Raw genomic sequence first — 21,624 nt, forward strand, 5'->3', positions numbered from 1 at the left:
AAGTCACGAGTAGCCACAGGCACCACAATAGGTTGGTTCATATGAAAAGATGACACCACTTTTGGCAGAAATTGTGGACGGGTCCGCAATTCTGCTCTATCCATATGGAAAACCAGATAGGGGCTTTTATGTGACAAAGCCGCTAATTCTGACACACGCCTAGCCGAAGCCAAGGCTAATAACATGACCACCTTCCACGTGAGATATTTTAACTCCACCGTTTTAAGTGGTTCAAACCAGTGTGATTTCAGGAAACTTAACACCACGTTAAGATCCCAAGGTGCCACTAGAGGGACAAAAGGAGGCTGGATATGCAGCCCTCCCTTTACAAACGTCTGAACTTCTGGTAGAGATGCCAACTCTTTTTGCAAGAAAATGGATAGGGCCGAAATCTGGACCTTAATGGAGCCCAATTTTAGGCCCAAATTCACTCCTGACTGTAGGAAATGAAGGAAACGGCCCAGCTGGAATTCCTCTGTAGGTGCATTCCTGGCCTCACACCAAGAAACATATTTTCGCCATATACGGTGATAAAGTTTAGCTGTCACGTCCTTCCTAGCCTTTATCAGCGTAGGAATGACCTCGTCCGGAATGCCCTTTTCTGCTAGGATACAGCGTTCAACCGCCATGCCGTCAAACGCAGCCGCGGTAAGACTTGGAACAGACAGGGCCCCTGTTGCAACAGGTCCTGTCTTAAAGGAAGAGGCCACGGGTCCTCTGTGAGCATTTCTTGCAGATCTGGATACCAGGTCCTTCGTGGCCAATCTGGAACAATGAGGGTTGTTCTCACTCCTCCTTTTCTTATTATCCTCAGCACCTTGGGAATGAGAGGAAGAGGAGGAAATACATAGACCGACTGGAGCACCCACTGTGTCACCAGGGCGTCTACCGCTATTGCTTGAGAGTCTCTTGACCTGGCGCAATACCTCTGTAGTTTTTTGTTGAGGCAGGATGCCATCATGTCCACCTTTGGCAGTTCCCACCGCTATGTAATCTGTGTGAAGACTTCCCGATGAAGTCCCCACTCTCCCGGGTGGAGGTCGTGTCTGCTGAGGAAGTCTGCTTCCCAGCTGTCCACTCCCGGGATGATCACTGCTGACAGAGCTTGCGTGATTCTCCGCCCAGCGAAGAATTCTGGTGGCTTCTGCCCTCGCCACTCTGCTCCTTGTGCCGCCTTGGCGGTTCACCTGAGCCACTGCGGTGATGTTGTCTGACTGACTCCGAACCGGTTGGTCGCGAAGCAAGTGCTCCGCTTGACGTAGGGCGTTGTATACGGCCCTTAGTTCCAGGATGTTGATGTGAAGGCAAGTCTCTTGACTTGACCACAGACCTTGGAAATTCTTCCCTGTGTGACTGCTCCCCACCCTCGGAGGCTAGTGTCCGTGGTCACCAGGACCCAGTCCTGAATTCCGAATCTGCGTCCGTCTAGAAGGTGAGAACTCTGCAGCCACCACAGGAGTGACACCCTGGCCCTGGGGGACAGGGTGATTAACCGATGCATCTGAAGATGTGATCCGGACCACTTGTCCAGTAAATCCCATTGGAAGGTCCTCGCATGGAACCTGCCGAAGGGAATGGCCTCGTATGATGCCACCATCCTTCCCAGGACTCGAGTGCAGTGATGCACTGACACCTGTTTTGGTTTTAATAGATTCCTGACCAGTGTCATGAGCTCCTGAGCTCTCTCTATCGGGAGATAAACCCTTTTCTGGTCTGTGTCTAGGATCATGCCTAGGAAAGGCAGATGAACCGTAGGAACCAACTGCGACTTTGGAATATATAGAATCCAGCCGTGTTTTGCCGTTACACTTCCAGAGAAATTGATACGCTGTTCAGCAACTGCTCTCTTGATCTCGCTTTTATGAGGAGATCGTCCAAGTACGGGATAATTGTGACACCTTGCTTCCGCAGGAGCACCATCATTTCCGCCATTACCTTGGTGAATATTCTCGGGGCCGTGGAGAGACCAAACGGCAACGTCTGAAATTGGTAATGACAATTCTGTACCGCAAATCTGAGGTACGCCTGATGAGGTGGATAAATGGGGACATGAAGGTATGCATACTTTGTGTCCAGAGACGCCATAAAATCTCCCCCTTTCAGGCTTGCGATGACCGCTCTTAGCGATTCCATCTTGAACTTGAACCTTTTCAGGTATATGTTCAGGGATTTTAAATTCAATATGGGTCTGACCGAACCGTCCGGTTTCGGGACTACAACATGGTCGAATAATAACCCTTCCTTGTTGAAGGAGGGGAACCTTGACCACCACCTGTTGAAGATACAATTTGTGAATTGCAGTTAACACTATTTCCCTCTCGTGGGGGGAAGCTGGCAGGGCCGTCGGTGAGGGGGCATCTCCTCAAAGTCCAGCTTGTATCCCTCAGACACAATATCTATTGCCCAGGGATCCAACAGGGAGTGAACCCACTTGTGGCTGAAATTTCGAAGACGTGCCCCCGCCGGGCCTAGCTCCGCCTGTGGAGCCCCAGCGACATGCGGTGGATTTTGTAGAGGCCGGGGAGGACTTCTGTTCCTGGGAACTAGCTGTGTTGTGCAGCTTCTTTCCTCTGCCCCCGCCTCTTGCAAGAAAGGACGCACCTCAGACTTTCTTGTTTCTTTGTGTTCGAAAGGCTGCATTTGATAATGTCATGCTTTCCTAGGCTGTGCAGGAATATAAGGCAAAAGATCAGAATTACCAGCTATAGCTGTGGAGACCAGGTCCGAGATCCCTTCTCCACACAATCCTCAGCCTTCCATATGCCTCTTAAGTCGGCATCACCTGTCCATTGCATATTCTACAGGACACGTCAAGCAGAAATCGACATAGCGTTGACTCTGGAACCCAGTAGACTAATCTCTCTTTGGGCATGTTTAATATATATATATATATATATATATATCTTAAGACAGCATCTTTAATATATATATATATATATATATATATATATATATATACATATATATATATATATATATATATACATACATACTAGGGTCTCAATCTCTGCTGATAAGGTACCTGTCCACGCTGCTACAGCGCTATAAACCCATGCCGACACAATCGCCGGTCTGAGTAGTGTACCAGAATGTGCACGCTATCTGCAGGATCCCTGAGGATAGCTGTTAAGTCAGGGCTACCTTTTGGGCAAACGTAACACCCTAGGGGAAGATTCCCATCGTATCCTGGCCCTAGTAGGGAAAGGATACTCCCTGAGAATTCTTTGTGGGAAACTGCAGTCTCTTGTCTGGAGATTCCCGCACTTTTTCATCATGAGAGGAGGGAAATTTACCTCAGCTTTCTTCCCCTTAAACATGTGTACCCTTGTGTCAGTGACAGATGAGTCATCAGTGATATGCAAATCATCTTTTTTACAATAATCATATATTGAATACTTTCCTGCCCTTTTGGCTGTAACTTTGCATTATCGTAGTCGACACTGGAGTCAGACCCTGTGTCGATATCAGTGTCTATTATTTTGGATAGTAAGCATTGAGAGACTCTGAAGGTCTCTGCGACATAGGGACAGACATGGGTAGATTCCCTATCTGTTCTCTAATCTTTTGTGCAATAAATTCACCTTAGCACTTAATTACACATATCCAAACAGGTGTCGGCGTTGTCGACGGAGACACCCCTCACACACACATTTGCTCCATCTCCTCCTTAGGGGAGCCTTTTACCTCAGACATGTCGACACACACGTACCGACACACCACACACTCCGGGAATGCTCATCTGAAGACAATTCCCCCACAAGGCCCTTTGGAGAGACAGAGAGAGAGTATGCCAGCACACACCCCAGCGCTATTAACCCAGGAATAACACAGTAACTTAATGTTAACCCAGTAGCTGCTGTTTATATTGATTTTTGCGCCTAATTATGTGCCCCCCCTCTCTTTTTACCCTCTTCTACCGTGTATCTGCAGGGGAGAGGCTGGGGAGCTTCCTCTCAGCGGTGCTGTGGAGGAAAAACATGGCGCAGGTGAGTGCTGAGGAAGAAGCCCCGCCCCCTCGACGGCGGGCTTCTGTCCCGCTTAAATATACATTTTCTTGGCGGGGGCTCATACATATATACAGTGCCCAACTGTATATATGTTTACTTTTGCCAAAAGGAGGTCCAAATGCTGCCCAGGGCGCCCCCCCTGCGCCCTGCACCCTTACAGTGACCGGTGTGTGGGAGCAATGGCGCACAGCTGCAGTGCTGTGCGTTACCTCAGTGAAGACCGGAGTCTTCTGCCGCCGAATTCAAAGTCTTCTTGCTTCTCATACTCACCCGGCTTCTGTCTTCCGACTCTGCGAGGGGGACGGCGGCGCGGCTCTGGGATCGGACGACGAGGGTGAGATCCTGTGTACGATCCCTCTGGAGCTAATGGTGTCCAGTAGCCTAAGAAGCAGGACCTAGCTTCAGAGAGTAGGGCTGCTTCTCTCCCCTCAGTCCCACGATGCAGGGAGTCTGTTGCCAGCAGAGCTCCATGAAAATAAAAAACCTAACAAAATACTTTCTTACAGCAAGCTCAGGAGAGCTCACTGAACAGCACCCAGCTCGTCCGGGCACAGATTCAAACTGTGGTCTGGAGGAGGGACATAGAGGGAGGAGCCAGAGCACACCAGAATCTAAATTCTTTCTTAAAGTGCCCATGTCTCCTGCGGAGCCCGTCTATCCCCATGGTCCTTACGGAATCCCCAGCATCCAGTAGGACGTTAAAGAAATAGGAATTACGATCTTTCCCATTGCAAAATAACCACAATATTGGGATTGTGTACATCTCAACAAAAAAAAAAAACAATCAAGTTCTATAAGAATACTTTGGGAACACTTGGATATTTGGCTTTTTAATTGCATATGGACTTTATTGTGGACAATTGTTTTTGATCTTTTTGTGCCCTCTGGTTTCTTTTTATGTCTACATTTCTGCTATTTGCACTAGGGGTTCTACCGTGAGGTGCTGCTCTTCGAAGCATGTGAAAATGGTTCTTTTTTTGTATGTGTGTGTATATATATATATATATATATATACACTGCTCAAAAAAATAAAGGGAACACTTAAACAACACAATGTAACTCCAAGTCAAGCACACTTCTGTGAAATCAAGCTGTCCACTTAGGAAGCAACACTGATTGACAATCAATTTCACATGCTGTTGTGCAAATGGAATAGACAATGGGAATTTTAGGCAGACCCCTTCTCAGCTCCTATGCTTTCTGGTTGATGTTTTGGTCACTTTTGAAAGCTGGCGGTGCTTTCACTCTAGTGGTAGCATGAGACGGAGTCTACAACCCACACAAGTGGCTCAGGTAGTGCAGCTCATCCAGGATGGCACATCAATGCGAGCTGTGGCAAGAAGGTTTGCTGTGTCTGTCAGCGTAGTGTCCAGAGCATGGAGGCGCTACCAGGAGACAGGCCAGTACATCAGGAGACGTGGAGGAGGCCGTAGGAGGGCAACAACCCAGCAGCAGGACCGCTACCTCCGCCTTTGTGCAAGGAGGAACAGGAGGAGCACTGCCAGAGCCCTGCAAAATGATCTCCAGAAAGCCACAAATGTGCATGTGTCTACTCAAACGATCAGAAACAGACTCCATGAGGGTGGTATGAGGGCCCGACGTCCACAGGTGGGGGTTATGCTTACAGCCCAACACCGTGCAGGACGTTTGGCATTTGCCAGAGAACACCAAGATTGGCAAATTCGCCACTGGCGCCCTGTGCTCTTCACAGATGAAAGCAGATTCTCACTTAGCACGTGACAGACGTGGCAGAGTCTGGAGACGCCAAGGAGAACGTTCTGCTGCCTGCAACATCCTCCAGCATGACCGGTTTGGCAGTGGGTCAGTTATGGTGTGGGGTGGCATTTCTTTGGGGGGCCGCACAGCCCTCCATGTGCTCGCCAGAGGTAGCCTGACTGCCATTAGGTACAGAGATGAGATCCTCAGACCCCTTGTGAGACCATATGCTGGTGCGGTTGGCCCTGGGTTCCTCCTAATGCAAGACAATGCTAGACCTCATTTGGCTGGAGTGTGTCAGCAGTCCCTGCAAGACGAAGGCATTGATGCTATGGACTGTCCCGGCCGTTCCCCAGACCTGAATCCAATTGAACACATCTGGGACATCATGTCTCGCTCCATCCACCAACGCCACGTTGCACCACAGACTGTCCAGGAGTTGGCGGATGCTTTAGTCCAGGTCTGGGAGGAGATCCCTCAGGAGCAGTGGCGGATCCAGGGGGGGGGGGGGGGGGGGGGGGCACTCGGGCCCGTGCCCCCCCTGTCATTTGTGGCCTTCTGTCCCCCCCCGGCGCCGCACAGGGAGATGACGGGCGCCCGCTGAGATTGTGTTACCAGCGGGCGCCCGTCTCCCTGCACAGCGGCAGCCGGAGGCAGGAGCTCAGTACTGAGCTCCGGCTTCCGGCGCTGTCACTGTGCGGCGTGCGCTATGGGAGAGACGTCAGTCATGACGTCTCTCTCATAGTGCTGACTGAGGAGCGGACGCCCAGGGAGGAGGAAGACTGCAGCGGCCTGGAAGCGGGAACGGGGCTCGGTAAGTATGATATTTTTTTCTTCCTTAATGCAGCGGGGGCATCTACTGGGGGCAAACTACGGGGGGACATTACTACTGGGGGGGCATCAACAAGGGGCATTACTACTTGGGGGGGCATTACTACTGGGGGCATTATAACTGGGGGGCATCACTACTGAGGGGTCATCTATTGGGGGCAGCTACTGGGGGGCATTTTTACTGGGGGCCATCTACTGGGGGCATTATTACTGGGGGGCATCTACTGGGGGCATTACTACTGGGGGGTCATCTATTGGGGCAAACTCGTAGGGGGCATTATTGGGGGGTCATCTATTGGGGCAAACTCGTAGGGGGCATTATTACAGGGGGGTCATCTATTGGGGACATCTACTGGGGGCATTATTACTGGGGGGCATCTACTGGGGGGTCATCTATTGGGGGCAGCTACTGGTGGACATTTTTACTGGGGGCCATCTACTGGGGGCATCTACTGGGGGCATTACTACTGGGGGGTCATCTATTGGGGGCAAACTGCTGGAGGACATTATTATTGGGGGGCATCTACTGGGGGCAAACTGCTGGGGGACATTATTACTGGGGGGCATCTACTGGGGGCAAACTACTGGGGGACATTATTACTGGGGGCCAACTACAAAGGTGCTAACTACTGGCGGCGTAACTACAGGGGCATTACTACTGGCGGCTTAACTACAGGGGCATTACTACTTGGGGGCTAAACTACAGGGGGGCCAAACTACTGGGGGCATAACTACAGGGGCCAAACTACTGGGGGCATAACTACAGGGGCCAAACTACTGGGGGATAACTACAGGGGCCAAACTACTGGGGGCATTACTACTGGAGGCTAAACTACAAGGGAGGCATAACTACAGGGGCTAAACTACAATGGGCCAAACTACAGGGGGGCATTACTACTGGTGGCTAAACTACTGGGGGCATTACCACTGGGAGGCTAAACTAAAGGGGGGGGGGGTAAACTACTGGGGTCATAACTGCAGGGGCATTACCACTGGGGGCATTACTACAGGCAACATTACTACTGGGGGCAATACGGGCATTGCATAAGGGGCACCACTACTATGGGGTCTATATAAGGGGCACTACCAGTACAGTGGACATTGCATAATGAGCGCTACAACTGTGGGCATTGTATAAGAAGCGCCACCTCACATGCACCGAAGCCGCACGCAAATGTACTTGCCCCTTCCATGGTGCCCCCCCTATCATTTTCTTCTGGATCCGCCCCTGCTCAGGAGACTATCCGCCACATCATCAGGAGCATGCCCAGGCGTTGTAGGGAGGTCATACAGGCACGTGGAGGCCACACACACTACTGAGCCTCATTTTGACTTGTTTTAAGGACATTACATCAAAGTTGGATTAGCCTGTAGTGTGTTTTTCCACTTTAATATTGAGGGTGACTCCAAATCCAGACCTCCATGGGTTAATAAATTTGATTTCCATTGATAATTTTTTGTGTGATTTTGTTGTCAGCACATTCAACTATGTAAAGAACAAAGTATTTAATAAGAATATTTCATTCATTCAGATCTAGGATGTTTTATTTTAGTGTTCCCTTTTTTTTTTTGAGCAGTGTGTATGTATATATATATATATATATATATACTGTATTATACACACATTTATAGAACACTGCAAGTAACTGGATTTGGACACACATCCTCTTTATACAGCATTCATGCACTTAGCTTGAGAGCTCGTTATTTAGTTACAATACCCTTTATTAATTAACACATTTCAATATACTGCCATACCGAGGATTCAAACATATAACTTGTTGCACTCCAGTCAAACGCCCTTGATCCTGCATAAAAACTATGAGATTTCTAACTATATGAATTTTTACTTTGTAAAAAAAATAATAATTAGCATTGCAATTCAGCATTCTAATCCCTTGCAGCCACACACTACATAGTAGCCGCAATGCTAATCATTTTTTGTGACAAAGTACAAGGCAAGCTTCAAATAGTTAGAATTCTCTAGCTTTCTATGCAAGGGCAATGGGTTTGAATGACGGGTATGCCAGCACCTTGAAATGTAATAAAGGACAGTGTATAACAATAACAAAGAGCTATCAAGTTAAGTTCATGAATGTTGTATAGATACTAGTGACGGGAGGAGTGGGGGAAGGAAACAGCGGCGGTCAGGAGATGCTGGGCTTCAAAAAGAGGGGAAGCTGCAAGTGAAAATAATTGAAACAGATAATTATCAAGTGCCGCCAACAGCGCCCCCTACCCTGCAGCACTATGTGCAGTGCCCCCTCCGCACACACCTAGTTACGGCCCTGCTATGTCTCAACGGCCCGAAAGTAACGCATTTAGTTTTTAAATAAGATAAAATGATGGTGGACCAGAAATAGGGTGGAGGAGCGAGAATGATAAGAGCGTTAGAATGCTATAAAGCAGTACAGAGTATATCCGCTCAGTTACCTCCTACATATCTGTGTGTAAGCAAATTGGAGAGGGAGGGGCTAGTCCAGCATGCAGCCATTCAGCTTCTAAGAGCAGCACGGTGTTGTGATGTGAGGAAGAGATGGTCCTCGAATGATAAACCATCGAAGGTGCCATCAGTGTTTAACTTTTTTGGCAAGAAACCATTGATGGTTTGCGCCATCGATGATCTTCCCTGCTTGTGCTACACAGTCATGGAAGGAGGGTTTAGCTATGTAGGTTACTTTGTGGGGCGCTATGTGCCATTCACACTGAGCCAGCTAAAGAAAGAAAAGAAAAGCCTTGGTGTCTTGCCATCGGTGGCAAATTATCAATAATTGCTAGCTATAAAGGATGGCCATCGATGGTTGATGGCCGTCCATAATATGAGGCTCCTGTTTAAATCGCTGCTGGAATATCTTAATGCCAGTGCGTCATACTGATATATATTTTGTACTCTGGAATTGTTCCTTGTAAGAATGCGGATCACATTGTCTCTGCCGTGGCTCCTGTGTTACCCTCAGAGGGCTGCAATGAGGAAGTTGGAATATATACACTAGTTAGAGCTGTCTGATATTATGGAGTTATGTCTGCAATGGAAAGTGTGCATCAATCATGTCGTTCTCACAATATACTTAGTTACAGAGTGTTGTGAGAAAGTAACCTCATAAATAACGTCTGGAAGGCTGTACAAGCAGCACTTTAATCACAATAGGTGACCTTGAGGCTGCAGACGCTTTGTCCGTAGAGGCAGCGTGAAGTGGCACAGGTTGGAGTATTGCTGCTGTACTGGCCTTTGTGTAGTGATTATTCACTGGCGGAATGTTATGTAACCTGTGTGTGTGTTTCCTTTAGGAGGACGGCGAGGTCTATTGCCCATGAAGAGGCTAATTGTAAAGAAGATATAAGGCTAGGTAAGTGCCATGCTCTCCCTGGGGGTGCCTAAACCTAACCCCCCTTCCCCACAGTCTAACCCGAACCCACCCCCCGCAGCTTAAACCTGACACCCCCCTGTATATGCTCATTCGGCATCCCTGCGGTTAGGATTGCAGCAGCGGGATTGTGATCCTAGTTGGGATGCTGACGCCAGCGTTCTAAGCAGTGTTGAGATTCCATCATCGCTATTTTGATTGACGGGATCCGGACCAGATCCCGATTTATATACATCCAGTGTATGGAGACACTTCATCTTCTTCCCTTATCAGTATTCATCTCACTTTCATTACCGTCATCCCACTTTTACTCACTTATGTCAGGTACCTCCCACCCTCATTTCACTGTAACTTCCCCTCAAATTGTGTGCCCACTACACACTCTCACTTTCATTCCCACTTGCCTCATGCCCCCCCCCCCCCCCCCTGCTGGGGTAGGGGGTATATTTACTAAAGTGCAGGTTTTTAAAAGTGGTGATGTTGCTCACAGCAACCAATCAAATTCTACTTATCATTTATCCAGCGCCTTCTAGAAGATAGTAGCTAGAATCTGATTGGTTGCTATGTGCACTTTCATTTGTGCAGAAGGCCGGTGAGGCCAAGCTTGCCTCTTGGATCTCCCCTTACAGGTCCCTAGGAGAGGAGATCCAAAAAGTAAGCAGATATTGTGTACTGTGAGCTGGTGATATGATCAGAGCGATTACTGCTGGCCGATTCTTTATTTAGCATAAAGCGGAACGTCAGGTTAGTGGTTTTGGTGAGCAGACATTTGCAAGATTGTGAGTTTCTTAAATACGCCCCTCATGGAACCCTAGCAGAGTGTGATTTTAAGGTATCCTCAGGAGTAACTAGTGCCACCTGTAGATCTAATGTGTTATAGGCCCTACACATTAGGCAATATAACTGAACGATATGAACGTTCTCGTTCATTAATGAACAAGAACTCGTTCATATTGTTCAGTATGTAGGCACCAACGATGAACTATGCGCGGCCCTGCGCTCATTCATCGTTGGTGCCGTGTCGCTTATGCATGTAAGCCAATATGGACAATCTCGTCCATATGAGCATGCATTGCTATGGAGACGGGTGACGGGGGAGAGTGAAGAAACTTCACTCCCCCCGCCGCCGGGTTGCCCGTCTGCCGTATCCCCCGTCGTGCAGCTTGGCAGCAGGTCGCCGAATGTGTAGGGCCCTTTAGCCAATTAACACCCCTGTGTTCCAGCTGGATCTGGAAAATAGGAGGACTGGGTAAGAGAAACGAGACACGTTCTGCATAGGCGCAGACCCTCAAACCTCTATATGAATCAGACCCTAAATGTCATCATCACTATCAGCGTGCACTTGCACCACCACCACCCCTATTCTTATGCAAAAGATCCATCTGAAAACCAGCATAATTACAAATATACATAACTCCGCATAGCTCGGAATTCCCTCAGCAAGCCCTCGCTACACTTTGCAAGTACAAATTTAGATGCGTTGGCTGCTACTCAGCATCCCCCATACTGTAACTGCGTACACTTATCTCCGTGGCAGACGCAGTGCGAAAACACACAAGGTCCATCCACAGAGCTGACCTGCTTTCAACTCTGTTCCAGACCCAACGTGAGCTTAGGGTGAGGGTTATACTGTATAGTACAATGAGCATCTTAGTGTTCATTATAGTTCTGTTCAGAAGGAGACTTGCTCTGTACATTGTCAGTGATCCAGGATGGATATGAGAGCATTTAGTGCCTTAGCGGCAGATCAGACACACACAGATATGTGGTGGGGGGCTGGAAGCTCCAACGCCACCCAGGGCCCTTTGAAGTTTCCCGTGTGCCGCTGGGTGTACCCCTGTGAGACAGCTACGCTGTGAGAGACAGGAACCGAGGAGCAATCATTTGATCCACACCAGGAAATTCCAGAGATGTGCAGGGGCTGAGAAAACTCTAATCAAAGTAAAAATGAAGCCAAAAAATACTTGAATACCGCTGTGGCAGCGCACAGATGAAATCAGCGCCATATGGCTGAGACTGGGGCATCACTGGGCTGAAAAGGTCAAATTAGGTCAGTAAGTTTGAAGAAATCAGCTGCAGCAATATCATTCCCCGCATGTTCCAGCAACAAAAAGACAAACAGACAAAACACAGGGGGAGTTCAATTGTTAACGCTGGGCAATATTCAATTGATGCTCATTATTGTGCCGATCGTGCCTATTAGTGTCAGGTTTAGCCGCGTAAAGTAGCTAAACCCAACTAAACTAATGGGCGCAATCACGAAAAGTGTCATTTGGGCACCCAAACGGGTCACTTTTTAAACACTTTATCTCGCCACCCCTAGGGGGTGCAGGCTGAAATGCGGGCAACAGGTGCAACAATTGATTATCTCCGTCGGGTGCGCAGGAGTGACAGCTGCCAACACTAACATTTGAATTCCCCCCATAGTGAAAGTTAATTATTATTATTATTATTATTAGTGCTGAAAATGCAATTATGCACTATACATCAGTGCTGCTGTACTTGTGTAGGTATAGCAGACTTATCTCAAGATGGGTCTGTCCAGGGCCGGACTGGCTATCTGGCACTTCTGGCAATTGCGAGAAGGACTGATGGCCTGTGATGCAAGGCACACATAGTCCCGGAGGCTGGCCGGGCATACAGAGAAGGGGCATGCCGCGAGTCCAGGTCTACGTGACTCGTGGCACACCCTCTTAAGTCATGACCACGCCCCCACTACAGTTTTTCTTACTCCTTCAGAGCCCCGGTCTGTACCTGGTTCTAGCTGAAAAACATGAATATTTGCGCCAGGCGTATGACTGTGCATACTTACGTCTCTGTGAGGCGTGGCTTGACCGTGTTAGTTTTACAGTAATTGCTACAGTGCACTCCTGCGCTCTCCACAGAAAAGGAGGGAGGAAGCTGGGCATCACGCTTCCCCGGGTACACCACAAGCTGGAGGCAGATGCAGCTAGGGCAGCAACCGTTCTAGCCCATCAGCTTTGCGTTCTGTGCAGCAGCATCGGTTACACTGCCATCAGTACCACCTGGAAGTCTCATGTGTTTAGCACTTTAAAATTAATTTCTCTTACGTCCTAGAGGATGCTGGGATCCACATTAGTACCATGGGCTATAGACGGGTCAACTAGGAGCCACTGGCACTTTGAGAGTGTGGGCTGGCTCCTTCCTCTATGCCCCTCCTACCAGACTCAGTTTAGAAAATGTGCCCGGAGGAGCCGGTCACAGCTAGGGGAGCTCCTAGAGCTGTGCCCGGAGGAGCCGGTCACAGCTAGGGGAGCTCCTAGAGCTTCTTTAGTTTTATTATTTTTCTAAGAGTTAGTTAGGCACAGGGAGGCTGCTGGCAACAGCCTCCCTGCTTCGTGGGGGGGAGTAGTGGAGGGGGAGTAGTGTCCGCCCTGAGGGGTTTTGAGCCACTATCTCCGCTGACAGGACATTAGCTCCTGAGGGTGCTGATCGTTAGCCGCCCCAGGCGACCGCTCACTCCCGCAGCATGCCGCCACCCCCTTACAGAGCCACAAGATTTGGGTGGCGAGTGAGTCACCGCCCCCCCCCCCCCCCGGCAAGCGGGGAGCCGGTGTGAAGATGGCGGCAACAGAGTGGAAGCGCAGTACTAACTGCGCTCCGGGGCTCAGCGGTACATAGTGCGGCTCTGTGAGGGGCGCCCTGAGCCAGCGCCGATACCCTACACTGGCCAGCAAGCCTGTCAGGGACCCCGGGTGCACTGCCAGCAGAAATCCTCAGGCCAGTATAATCTGATGAAGAGCGAGAAGCAGCGCCATGTTCAGGGGGTGGAGCTTCTCCTCAGAGCAGACCCAGCAGCATTCAGCGCCATTTTCCTGCCTGCAGTTCCTGTACACAGACGCTGACAGGGAGAGCTGTCCCTCCGAGCAACTCCAGCTATCCTATGTGGTACCTGGGGGTTGTAGAAGAATGGGGGGGGGGGGGGCTGTGTAAATACTGTGTGGTCTATTAAGGTATACAGTAAGCGCTGGGTAGTTGTGTTATATCTACCTCATGAAGCATTGTGTGTGGGTTGGCTCCTATCTCTGTGTATCTCAGTGGCATACTTGGGGGGAAACTGTGTAGTCATTTCCCTGTGTGTATGTGTGGGTGTTTATTATCTCCCATAGCCATATCCAAGGACTCTGTGTCATATGCTGCAGAGAATGTTTCCTCTCAGGAAGGATCCATTCCATGTACACAGGAATGTACTGTCTTGTCTCAGATCCCTATTATTGAACCTGAGTGGTTAACATCCATTAAGGGAATGATCTCTCAGATTTCTACTAGGGTAGCACATACTGAGACTGAAACTCAGGTGTTAAAGAAATCTATGGCAGTTTGGTCAGGCTCTGTTCCTATTCCGGCAAAATCCCCTAGTATATTCCCACAGAAATGTGCACTTGCCCAGATTATGCACGATGACACGGATACCGACTTTGATACAGCAGACGGTGATGGGGACGTGCTGAGGGGGGCGGCATCCCTTGCTAAGGGGGTGCAGCTCATGATTGAGGCCATTAGAGATGTGTTAAACATTACTGACACTCCACCTGAGCAGGTTGAGGAGCTTACTTCACTGACAATAAGAAAGCCTCGCTGAACTTCCCTGCGTCTAAAGAATTAAACGCTATATTCGAAAAATGCTAGGAAAACCCGGAGAAAAAATTCCAGATACCCAAAAGGGTTCTGTTGCGTTTCCCTTCCCTGAGGAGGATAGAAAAAAATGGGAAAACCCACCCATAGTTGACGCTTCTATCCCCAGACTGTCAAAAAAGGTGGTTTTACCTGTCCCTGGATCTACCGCGTTAAAAGAACCGGCGGAACGTAAGTTTGACACTACGCTCAGATCCATATACACTGCTTCAGGAGTGTCGTTAAGGCCCACTATTGCCTAATATGTGCATGGATTTCTAAAGCCATAGTAAAGTGGTCAGGCACATTACTAGAGGATTTGGATACAATGGATAGAAGTGACATTGAATTGTTTTTACGTAACATACAGGATTCTGCGGATTTCATGGTGGAATTCATGAAGGACCTGGGTACGCTGACTGCACGGATATCTTCCATGTCGGTCTCAGCTCGCAGGGGACTCTGGCTACGCCAATGGTCCGCAGACGCGGAATCCAGGAGAAGTGTGGAGAACCTACCCTACACAGGTCAGGCTCTATTTGGGAAGCATTGGATGCGTGGATTTTCACGGCAACCGCAGGTAAGTCACCTTTCCTTCCCTCTGCTACACCTTCTAAGAAGAAACCATTTTCTTCAGCTGTGTCACAGTCCTTTCGGACCGCTAAAGCAAAAATGTCCAAGCCCCTAGCCACCTTATTTAGAGGTGGTCGTGCAAAATCCAAAAAGCCTGCACCCGCAGACTCCCAGGACCAGAAACCTGCTTCTGGTTCTTCAAAATCCTCAGCATGATGGTGGACCACACATCCTGGAGGACGGCCTGGTGGGTGCGAGACTCAGACGTTTCAGCCACGTCTGGGTGTCGTCCAGCCTGGGTACAGGATATTGTGTCCCAGGGGTACAGGCTCGAGTTTCAAGAACTCCCGCCTCACCGTTTCTTCAAATCAGGCTTGCCGGCTTTGCTGACAGACGGCTATCCTACATGAAGCCATCCTAAAATTGGAAAAGTCACAGGTCATTATCTCGGTTACACCTCATATGCAAAACAAGGGTTATTATTCAAACTTTTTCGTGGTACCGAAACCGGATGGTTCGGTCAGACGATTTTGAATTTGAAGTCGTTAAACCCTTATCTGAGGGAGTTCAAATTCAAAATGGAGTCTTTGAGAGCAGTGATCTCAGGTCTGGAGGAGGGGGAGTTTCTGGTAGCCTTGAACATCAAGGATGCGTACCTCCACATTCCGATTTGTCCGACGCATCAGGCTTATCTCAGATTTGCACTGTTGGACAGTCACTATCAATTTCAGGCACTGCCATTCGGCCTCACCACAGCACCAATGGTGTTCACCAAGGTGATGGCAGAGGTGATGGTTCTCCTCCGCAGACAGGGGTGAACATAATCCCATATCTGGATGATCTGCTGATAAAGGCATCGTCCAGGGAGACGCTGTTGCAGTCCATTGTTCTCACGACTCATCTACTCAGGGAACACGATTGGATCCTGAACCTTCCAAAGTCACATTTGGAGCCGACAAGGAGATTGTCTTTTCTGGGGATGATCTTCGACACAGAAGTGCAGAGGGTGTTTCTGCTGGAGGAGAAAGCGTTGGTGATTCAAACAATGGTCTGGGATATCTTGAAGCCAACCCGGGTATCGGTTCATCAGTGCATTCGCCTTCTGGGGAAGATGGTTGCCTCCTACGAGTCCCTACAGTACGGAAGATTTCATGCTCGGTCCTTCCAACTGGATCTCCTAGATAAGTGGTCGGGATCTCACCTACACATGCACCAGAGAATACGCCTGTCGCCGAAAGCCAGGATTTCACTTCTCTGGTGGCTGCAAATGTCTCACCTTCTGGCGGGCCGCAGGTTCGGGATTCAGGACTGGATACTTCTAACCACTGATAATGTTGATATTATCTTAGACCGCAAAGCTATACCTCTAAATACACTTTTACCGTAGAGCCGATATGGCCGCTAGACTGCATGCACGTGCTACGCACTTTGTACGCTATTTGCGTACAGAGTCCTGCACGTGGTACGCACTTGGCGTACACACGCCGCGCTGAGTGTACGGAGTACACACAGCGAGCGCACACACAATTGATAACGTTTAAACCTTGTTAATAATACAATGTAATGGTATGCTTACACTTTAAACCCTTAACAGCAAAGTACTGTAATGATGTAATACCTTTAAACCTTAAGTGGCGCTGGCGACACAAAGTACCCGCAGTGCGTACACCTTATCAATGCTTATACACCTTATACAGATAAATCTACTTTAAAGCCCATGCAGGAAAGTGAAAACACAACACTGATTTGTAGTTGCAACCACAGGGTTCTAAGGCCTCAGTGGATTAATTCCAAAAGGTAAAAACAATACAAATCATACACTACAGGCTAACAAGTAAATCTAAACAGAATAATGGCTACAGAGAATATACATACGTGAGAATGTTCGCAAGCGCAACCCGAGTCGGTCCTCCGCTGGTCATACAGATTCGTTTAGAGTCTTCTGACCGGCCAGGCAACAATGGTCTTTTTATACACAACATGCATACACAATACAATGGTCACTGTAATCTCATTATCCATTGGACACAGGGATGTGTCTCTACATTACAGCAAAGGTCATAGGTGGATTTGAAAGGGTGGGCGATGTCTTTCCCCAAGTGCTCTTGTGGGTGGTATCCTCTGGATTCCCGCCGCATACATAAAATACAGTAAATACAGTTAATGTTCATATTCTACTTTTGTACATAACTGTACGCAGGAACAAGCGATCTTTCTCTAACTAACACCGGAATGTTACCCTCAAAATACCCTACAGCTGGATACTAGACATCACCTTCCAACCTTTATCTGACCCTTCCTATCATGCAAAGGCGAATCTCTCTGTCCAGGAACTGTTTAAACTAATAATACTCGCTGACATGGTCTAGGGGAACTATATCTACAATGTACGCTATATGGGTTAAATATGTAATGTTCTAATAACACGCTACACGCTCACAAACTCCGCCGTAAATACCCATATCACGCGCATGATCGCCGGAGCGATCCTACGCAAATTGCGGATATGTGCACGCACAGAGGACTGAGTGCACGAGCAGCGGGCATGTGCATGCGGTTAGTACAAGGCATATGCATTACAATATTTTTCGACTTTGACAGTCCACCCTTTGGCGGTCAACAATAACTGCCACTATCTAAACATTAAACAGAAAAATATACAATACAATATCTATAAAATAATTGGATGGTAGGAGGAGAGGAGTAGGCGGGAAATGTATGGCCTAGTGGGATAGTAAAAGCATGTATGTATGAAATCCATGTCTGAGGGGCATGTTTCATCGTGCCGTACATGTTCTAGATAAGCTTTGAGGTATTGCGAAGTATACATTAAATCCTTCTCATCCCGTATTAAGGGTCTGTAAGTGGGCCAACAAACACTACCGAGCTCTTTTCGGCTTCTTGTTCCAACAAATGGGGTGCACATTTAGTTGATGATACATGTAGGGGGAAACACATGTGAATGCTAATATATGTATCTATATCACCTGTCGACTATGTGTGTCACTACCTGAAGGTTGTAGAGAGGAAAATAAGACACGTATCACAAATACAATCACATAACATTTGTGCAATCGTCCTTGGGTGTTGGTTGAAGTCTTGTCCGGATGGGTGTATCTTTGCCGTGAGTGTTAATCAAAGTCTTTAGGGTGTCCATCAAAGAGTCTTTTCCGAATGGATGTATAATTCATCAAAGTTTCTTCCGAATGGATGTATTTTTGCTTGAGGGAAAACAAAGGAGAAACAGGTGAAAGAAACGGACCGTGGAATCACGTCTTATCACAACATTGTCTCAATTGATGGGTCATAAATTAAATCAGTTGTTGTAACAATGCCCCTGCTCCTCAAACTCATCACTTTGGTACCGCGCTTGCACCGCATTAAAACTCGAACACATCTAAATATCAAACCAATCATCATGACAACTCCCAAGATACAAAGGAGAAACTTTCCTACACTCACGATAACATTTTGAGCCCATTCTCCTAAACCTGAGAACCAATTGCGTGGGTTCAACCATGAGACCCAGCCGGTCAGTTCATTACTCACAGCAGTAAGGGTAAGGTTGTGTCTCCTTCGGAACTCCCATTTCAATTGCAAGATATCGTCCATCTTTTGATCTATGACCTCGGTTGGGTCATGAGTGCTGTTTGTAATGTACGTGCAGCACTTTACACCATACTGAGTTGCTAAGGTGACACAGTACCCGCCTGTCACCGCTGTGATATAATAGAGAACCATCCTGTGCTGGATCAGTTCCGTTTTGTAAGCTTGCAACTCCCTCCCTGTATACCTGAAGGTGTCATCATACATCTCGGAGATATTATCTATCAGGTTCGCTAGCGCATGAATATACCTAAAATTTATAATTCCTCTGGCGGTACGGGTGATATCTAACGCGAGTAGGAATTGAATACCGGTGGATTCGTGGATCAAATCAGAGGCTGCGTGCTCTGTCCTATCTATAAGGTGTCTCTTAACGATGTGTTCATAGTGAGTGTGAGTGTAAGGAGCTTGAGCATTGCGGTGAATGTCTTTCATCTTATTATGGGTTATGGTCATAACTTCTGGCAACACTCTTCCAATGTAACACAATCCCTCTGAGTTTGGGGCAAGCCACTTATACGCCTTCCTCCCGCATATGAAATATGCATCATCGGGGAGAACATATGGGACAGAATATGACATTACCATATGGCAAACCTTCCAAGTGAAAAATCCTATCCCTAACTCTCTCATCTGTTCAGTACACGTATCAGGCTGTATGATATGCGCACAGTACCCTGGTGATACTTCTCCAACCCGCATGGTCCTACTTCCTAGCGTATACCTATACCGAAAATACCTCCCACCGTCGGCTATTTGGCGTATAAGTTCTGAGTCTACGGGCATTCTGTCGGCTCTGTGTGAAAATGCCATGGTTTGGTTATTCCATGTCACTTCCCAATTTCCCGGCTTTCGGGGATTGGAAATGTTGAAACATACTAAGGACCTATCCACATGATATTGGTGGAGCTTCAAACTAGGGGGCCTAGAAATATTAAATTTCTTGTCCACCGGTCTCCCACCCCTTAATTCAAGTACCTCATCTATTGCTAATGGATACGGTACTAGTCCTGACTTGCTCTGACCTTGAGGTACTTGTGAGCACACCCAGCATTCTGTTTGGTTTAAAACCTTACCCACTAATGAGTGATAGTCACCAAATGGATGACGGTCCATGTTGATATTAAGACTGGACTGACATCTCTGGATGCACCCGTCCTCAACTATGTTTTCACAGTTTCTACAGATACAATTTTCCTCAGCCAATAACCCTTCACAGTGCCTCCTAGTTTCTTGACTACTAGATCGTTTTCTGATACTCGCCTTTGCTCGGTGAATGTGTTGCTCTTGGAATTCTACAAATCCGTCCTTGCCATCAGAACCCATTCCAGATCCTTTCTCGACCTCTCTGGTACTCTCAACAAAACAGACTGCTCTGGTCAACAACAGGGTCAACAGGAAAACCCGGAATGCAGTCTCTTGGGTTAAGTCCATCTTGCTAAGGGGAGAGAAAAAGGAGCAAGGAAGGGGGAAAGGAGGGTAATGGGAGATGTAGAAAATAATAAGAAGGGAAAAGAAATTTTGTGCGACAACCGCCTCTGGTCTTGTAGTTCTCTGTGCTCAGGTGCCGTGACAACAGTCCTGCCTCTCAACCTTCCCGGAACAGACACTCCAGTGATACGATTTCCTCCACACTCTGCTCTTTGTCATGGGCTTTCTCTGGGTCAGCAACCTTCTTACAGTGGGACGAGTGGACCCAAGTCTCTCTCTCGGCAACCTTCAATGCTGTCGTGCTGGTCAGTAAGACTTTGTACGGTCCTTCCCGCCGGTCAATAAGGCAACCTGAGCGTAGAAAATTTCGAATCATTACATAATCCCCAGGTTCAATGTCATGACAATTGCTGTTTGGTAGGTCAGGAATCACCAGCTTTAGATTGCTGTTTTGATTCCTCAACTGCTTGCTCATCTTAACCAAATATTTCACAGTCACTTCATTATTGCATTTCAAATCATCCTGGGAGTCAATCATTACATGGGGTTGTCGACCAAAAAGAATCTCAAAGGGTGATAGGTTAAGGGGGGACCTCGGAGTGGTTCTGATGCTGTACAATACAAGTGGCAAAGCTTCTGGCCACAACAATCCTGTTTCAGCCATCACTTTGCTCAACTTGTTCTTAATAGTGCTGTTTACTCTTTCCACTTTCGCACTCGCCTGTGGGCGGTACGGAGTATGCAGCTTACTATTAATTCCCATTAATTTGCACATAACCTGAAAGACTTCACCTGTAAAATGGGTACCCCTATCACTTTCAATTATCCTAGGGATACCATATCTGCACACAAATTCCTGCACAATTTTCTTTGCAGTAAATGTAGCAGTATTTGTGGCAGCGGGGAACGCTTCTACCCAATTTGAAAACACATCAATACAAACCAACACATATTTTAAATTTCTGCAGGGTGGCAACTGTATGAAATCAATTTGTATTACCTGAAAAGGGCCGTCTGTTGGCGGGATATGGGATGGTTCTGTTGGTATTGACTTTCCAATATTCTTCCTCAAGCAGGTAAGACATGTCATTGCTCTCTTACCCGCTTGAGAAGAGAATCCTGGCGCACACCAGTAGGCACTCACCAGCTTACACATACCCTCTTTGCCCAGATGAGTCAGACCGTGTGCCACCTCAGCTAAACTTGGAAGGTATGCTCTGGGGGCTACTGGCTTACCCTGTCCATCTGTCCAGAGTCCTGAGGACTCCTGGCCATATCCTTTTGACCTCCAGACTGCCTTTTCCTGTGGAGAACACAAATTTTGCATTTCACATAATTTTTGTGTGTTGACGGTGTTGAATACCATCAGTTGTGTGATGTCTGTCTGCATGGGGGTGCTGGCTGCTGATTTAGCAGCTTCGTCTGCCCGGCTGTTACCAAGTGACACTGGGTCTTGACTG

The 21,624-nt window shown here is 47.9% G+C and overlaps 1 protein-coding gene across 2 annotated transcripts in view; it reads left to right on the forward strand.

Annotated features, from left to right (window-relative positions):
- MINDY4 (MINDY lysine 48 deubiquitinase 4) overlaps positions 1–21,624 on the forward strand; it is a 379,811-nt gene that overhangs the window by 150,061 nt on the left and 208,126 nt on the right. For both annotated transcript variants that reach the window (XR_010177939.1, XM_063924327.1), the window contains exon 6: positions 9,843–9,901. Coding sequence is in view for 1 of the 2 variants with exons in the window: in XM_063924327.1 (XP_063780397.1) it covers positions 9,843–9,901 (59 nt within the window). In the remaining variant the exon portion in view is untranslated. The remainder of the gene's footprint in view (positions 1–9,842; positions 9,902–21,624) is intronic.

This window comes from Pseudophryne corroboree, chromosome 5 (genome assembly GCF_028390025.1).
Source record: "Pseudophryne corroboree isolate aPseCor3 chromosome 5, aPseCor3.hap2, whole genome shotgun sequence".
NCBI classification, from domain to species: Eukaryota; Metazoa; Chordata; class Amphibia; order Anura; family Myobatrachidae; genus Pseudophryne; species Pseudophryne corroboree.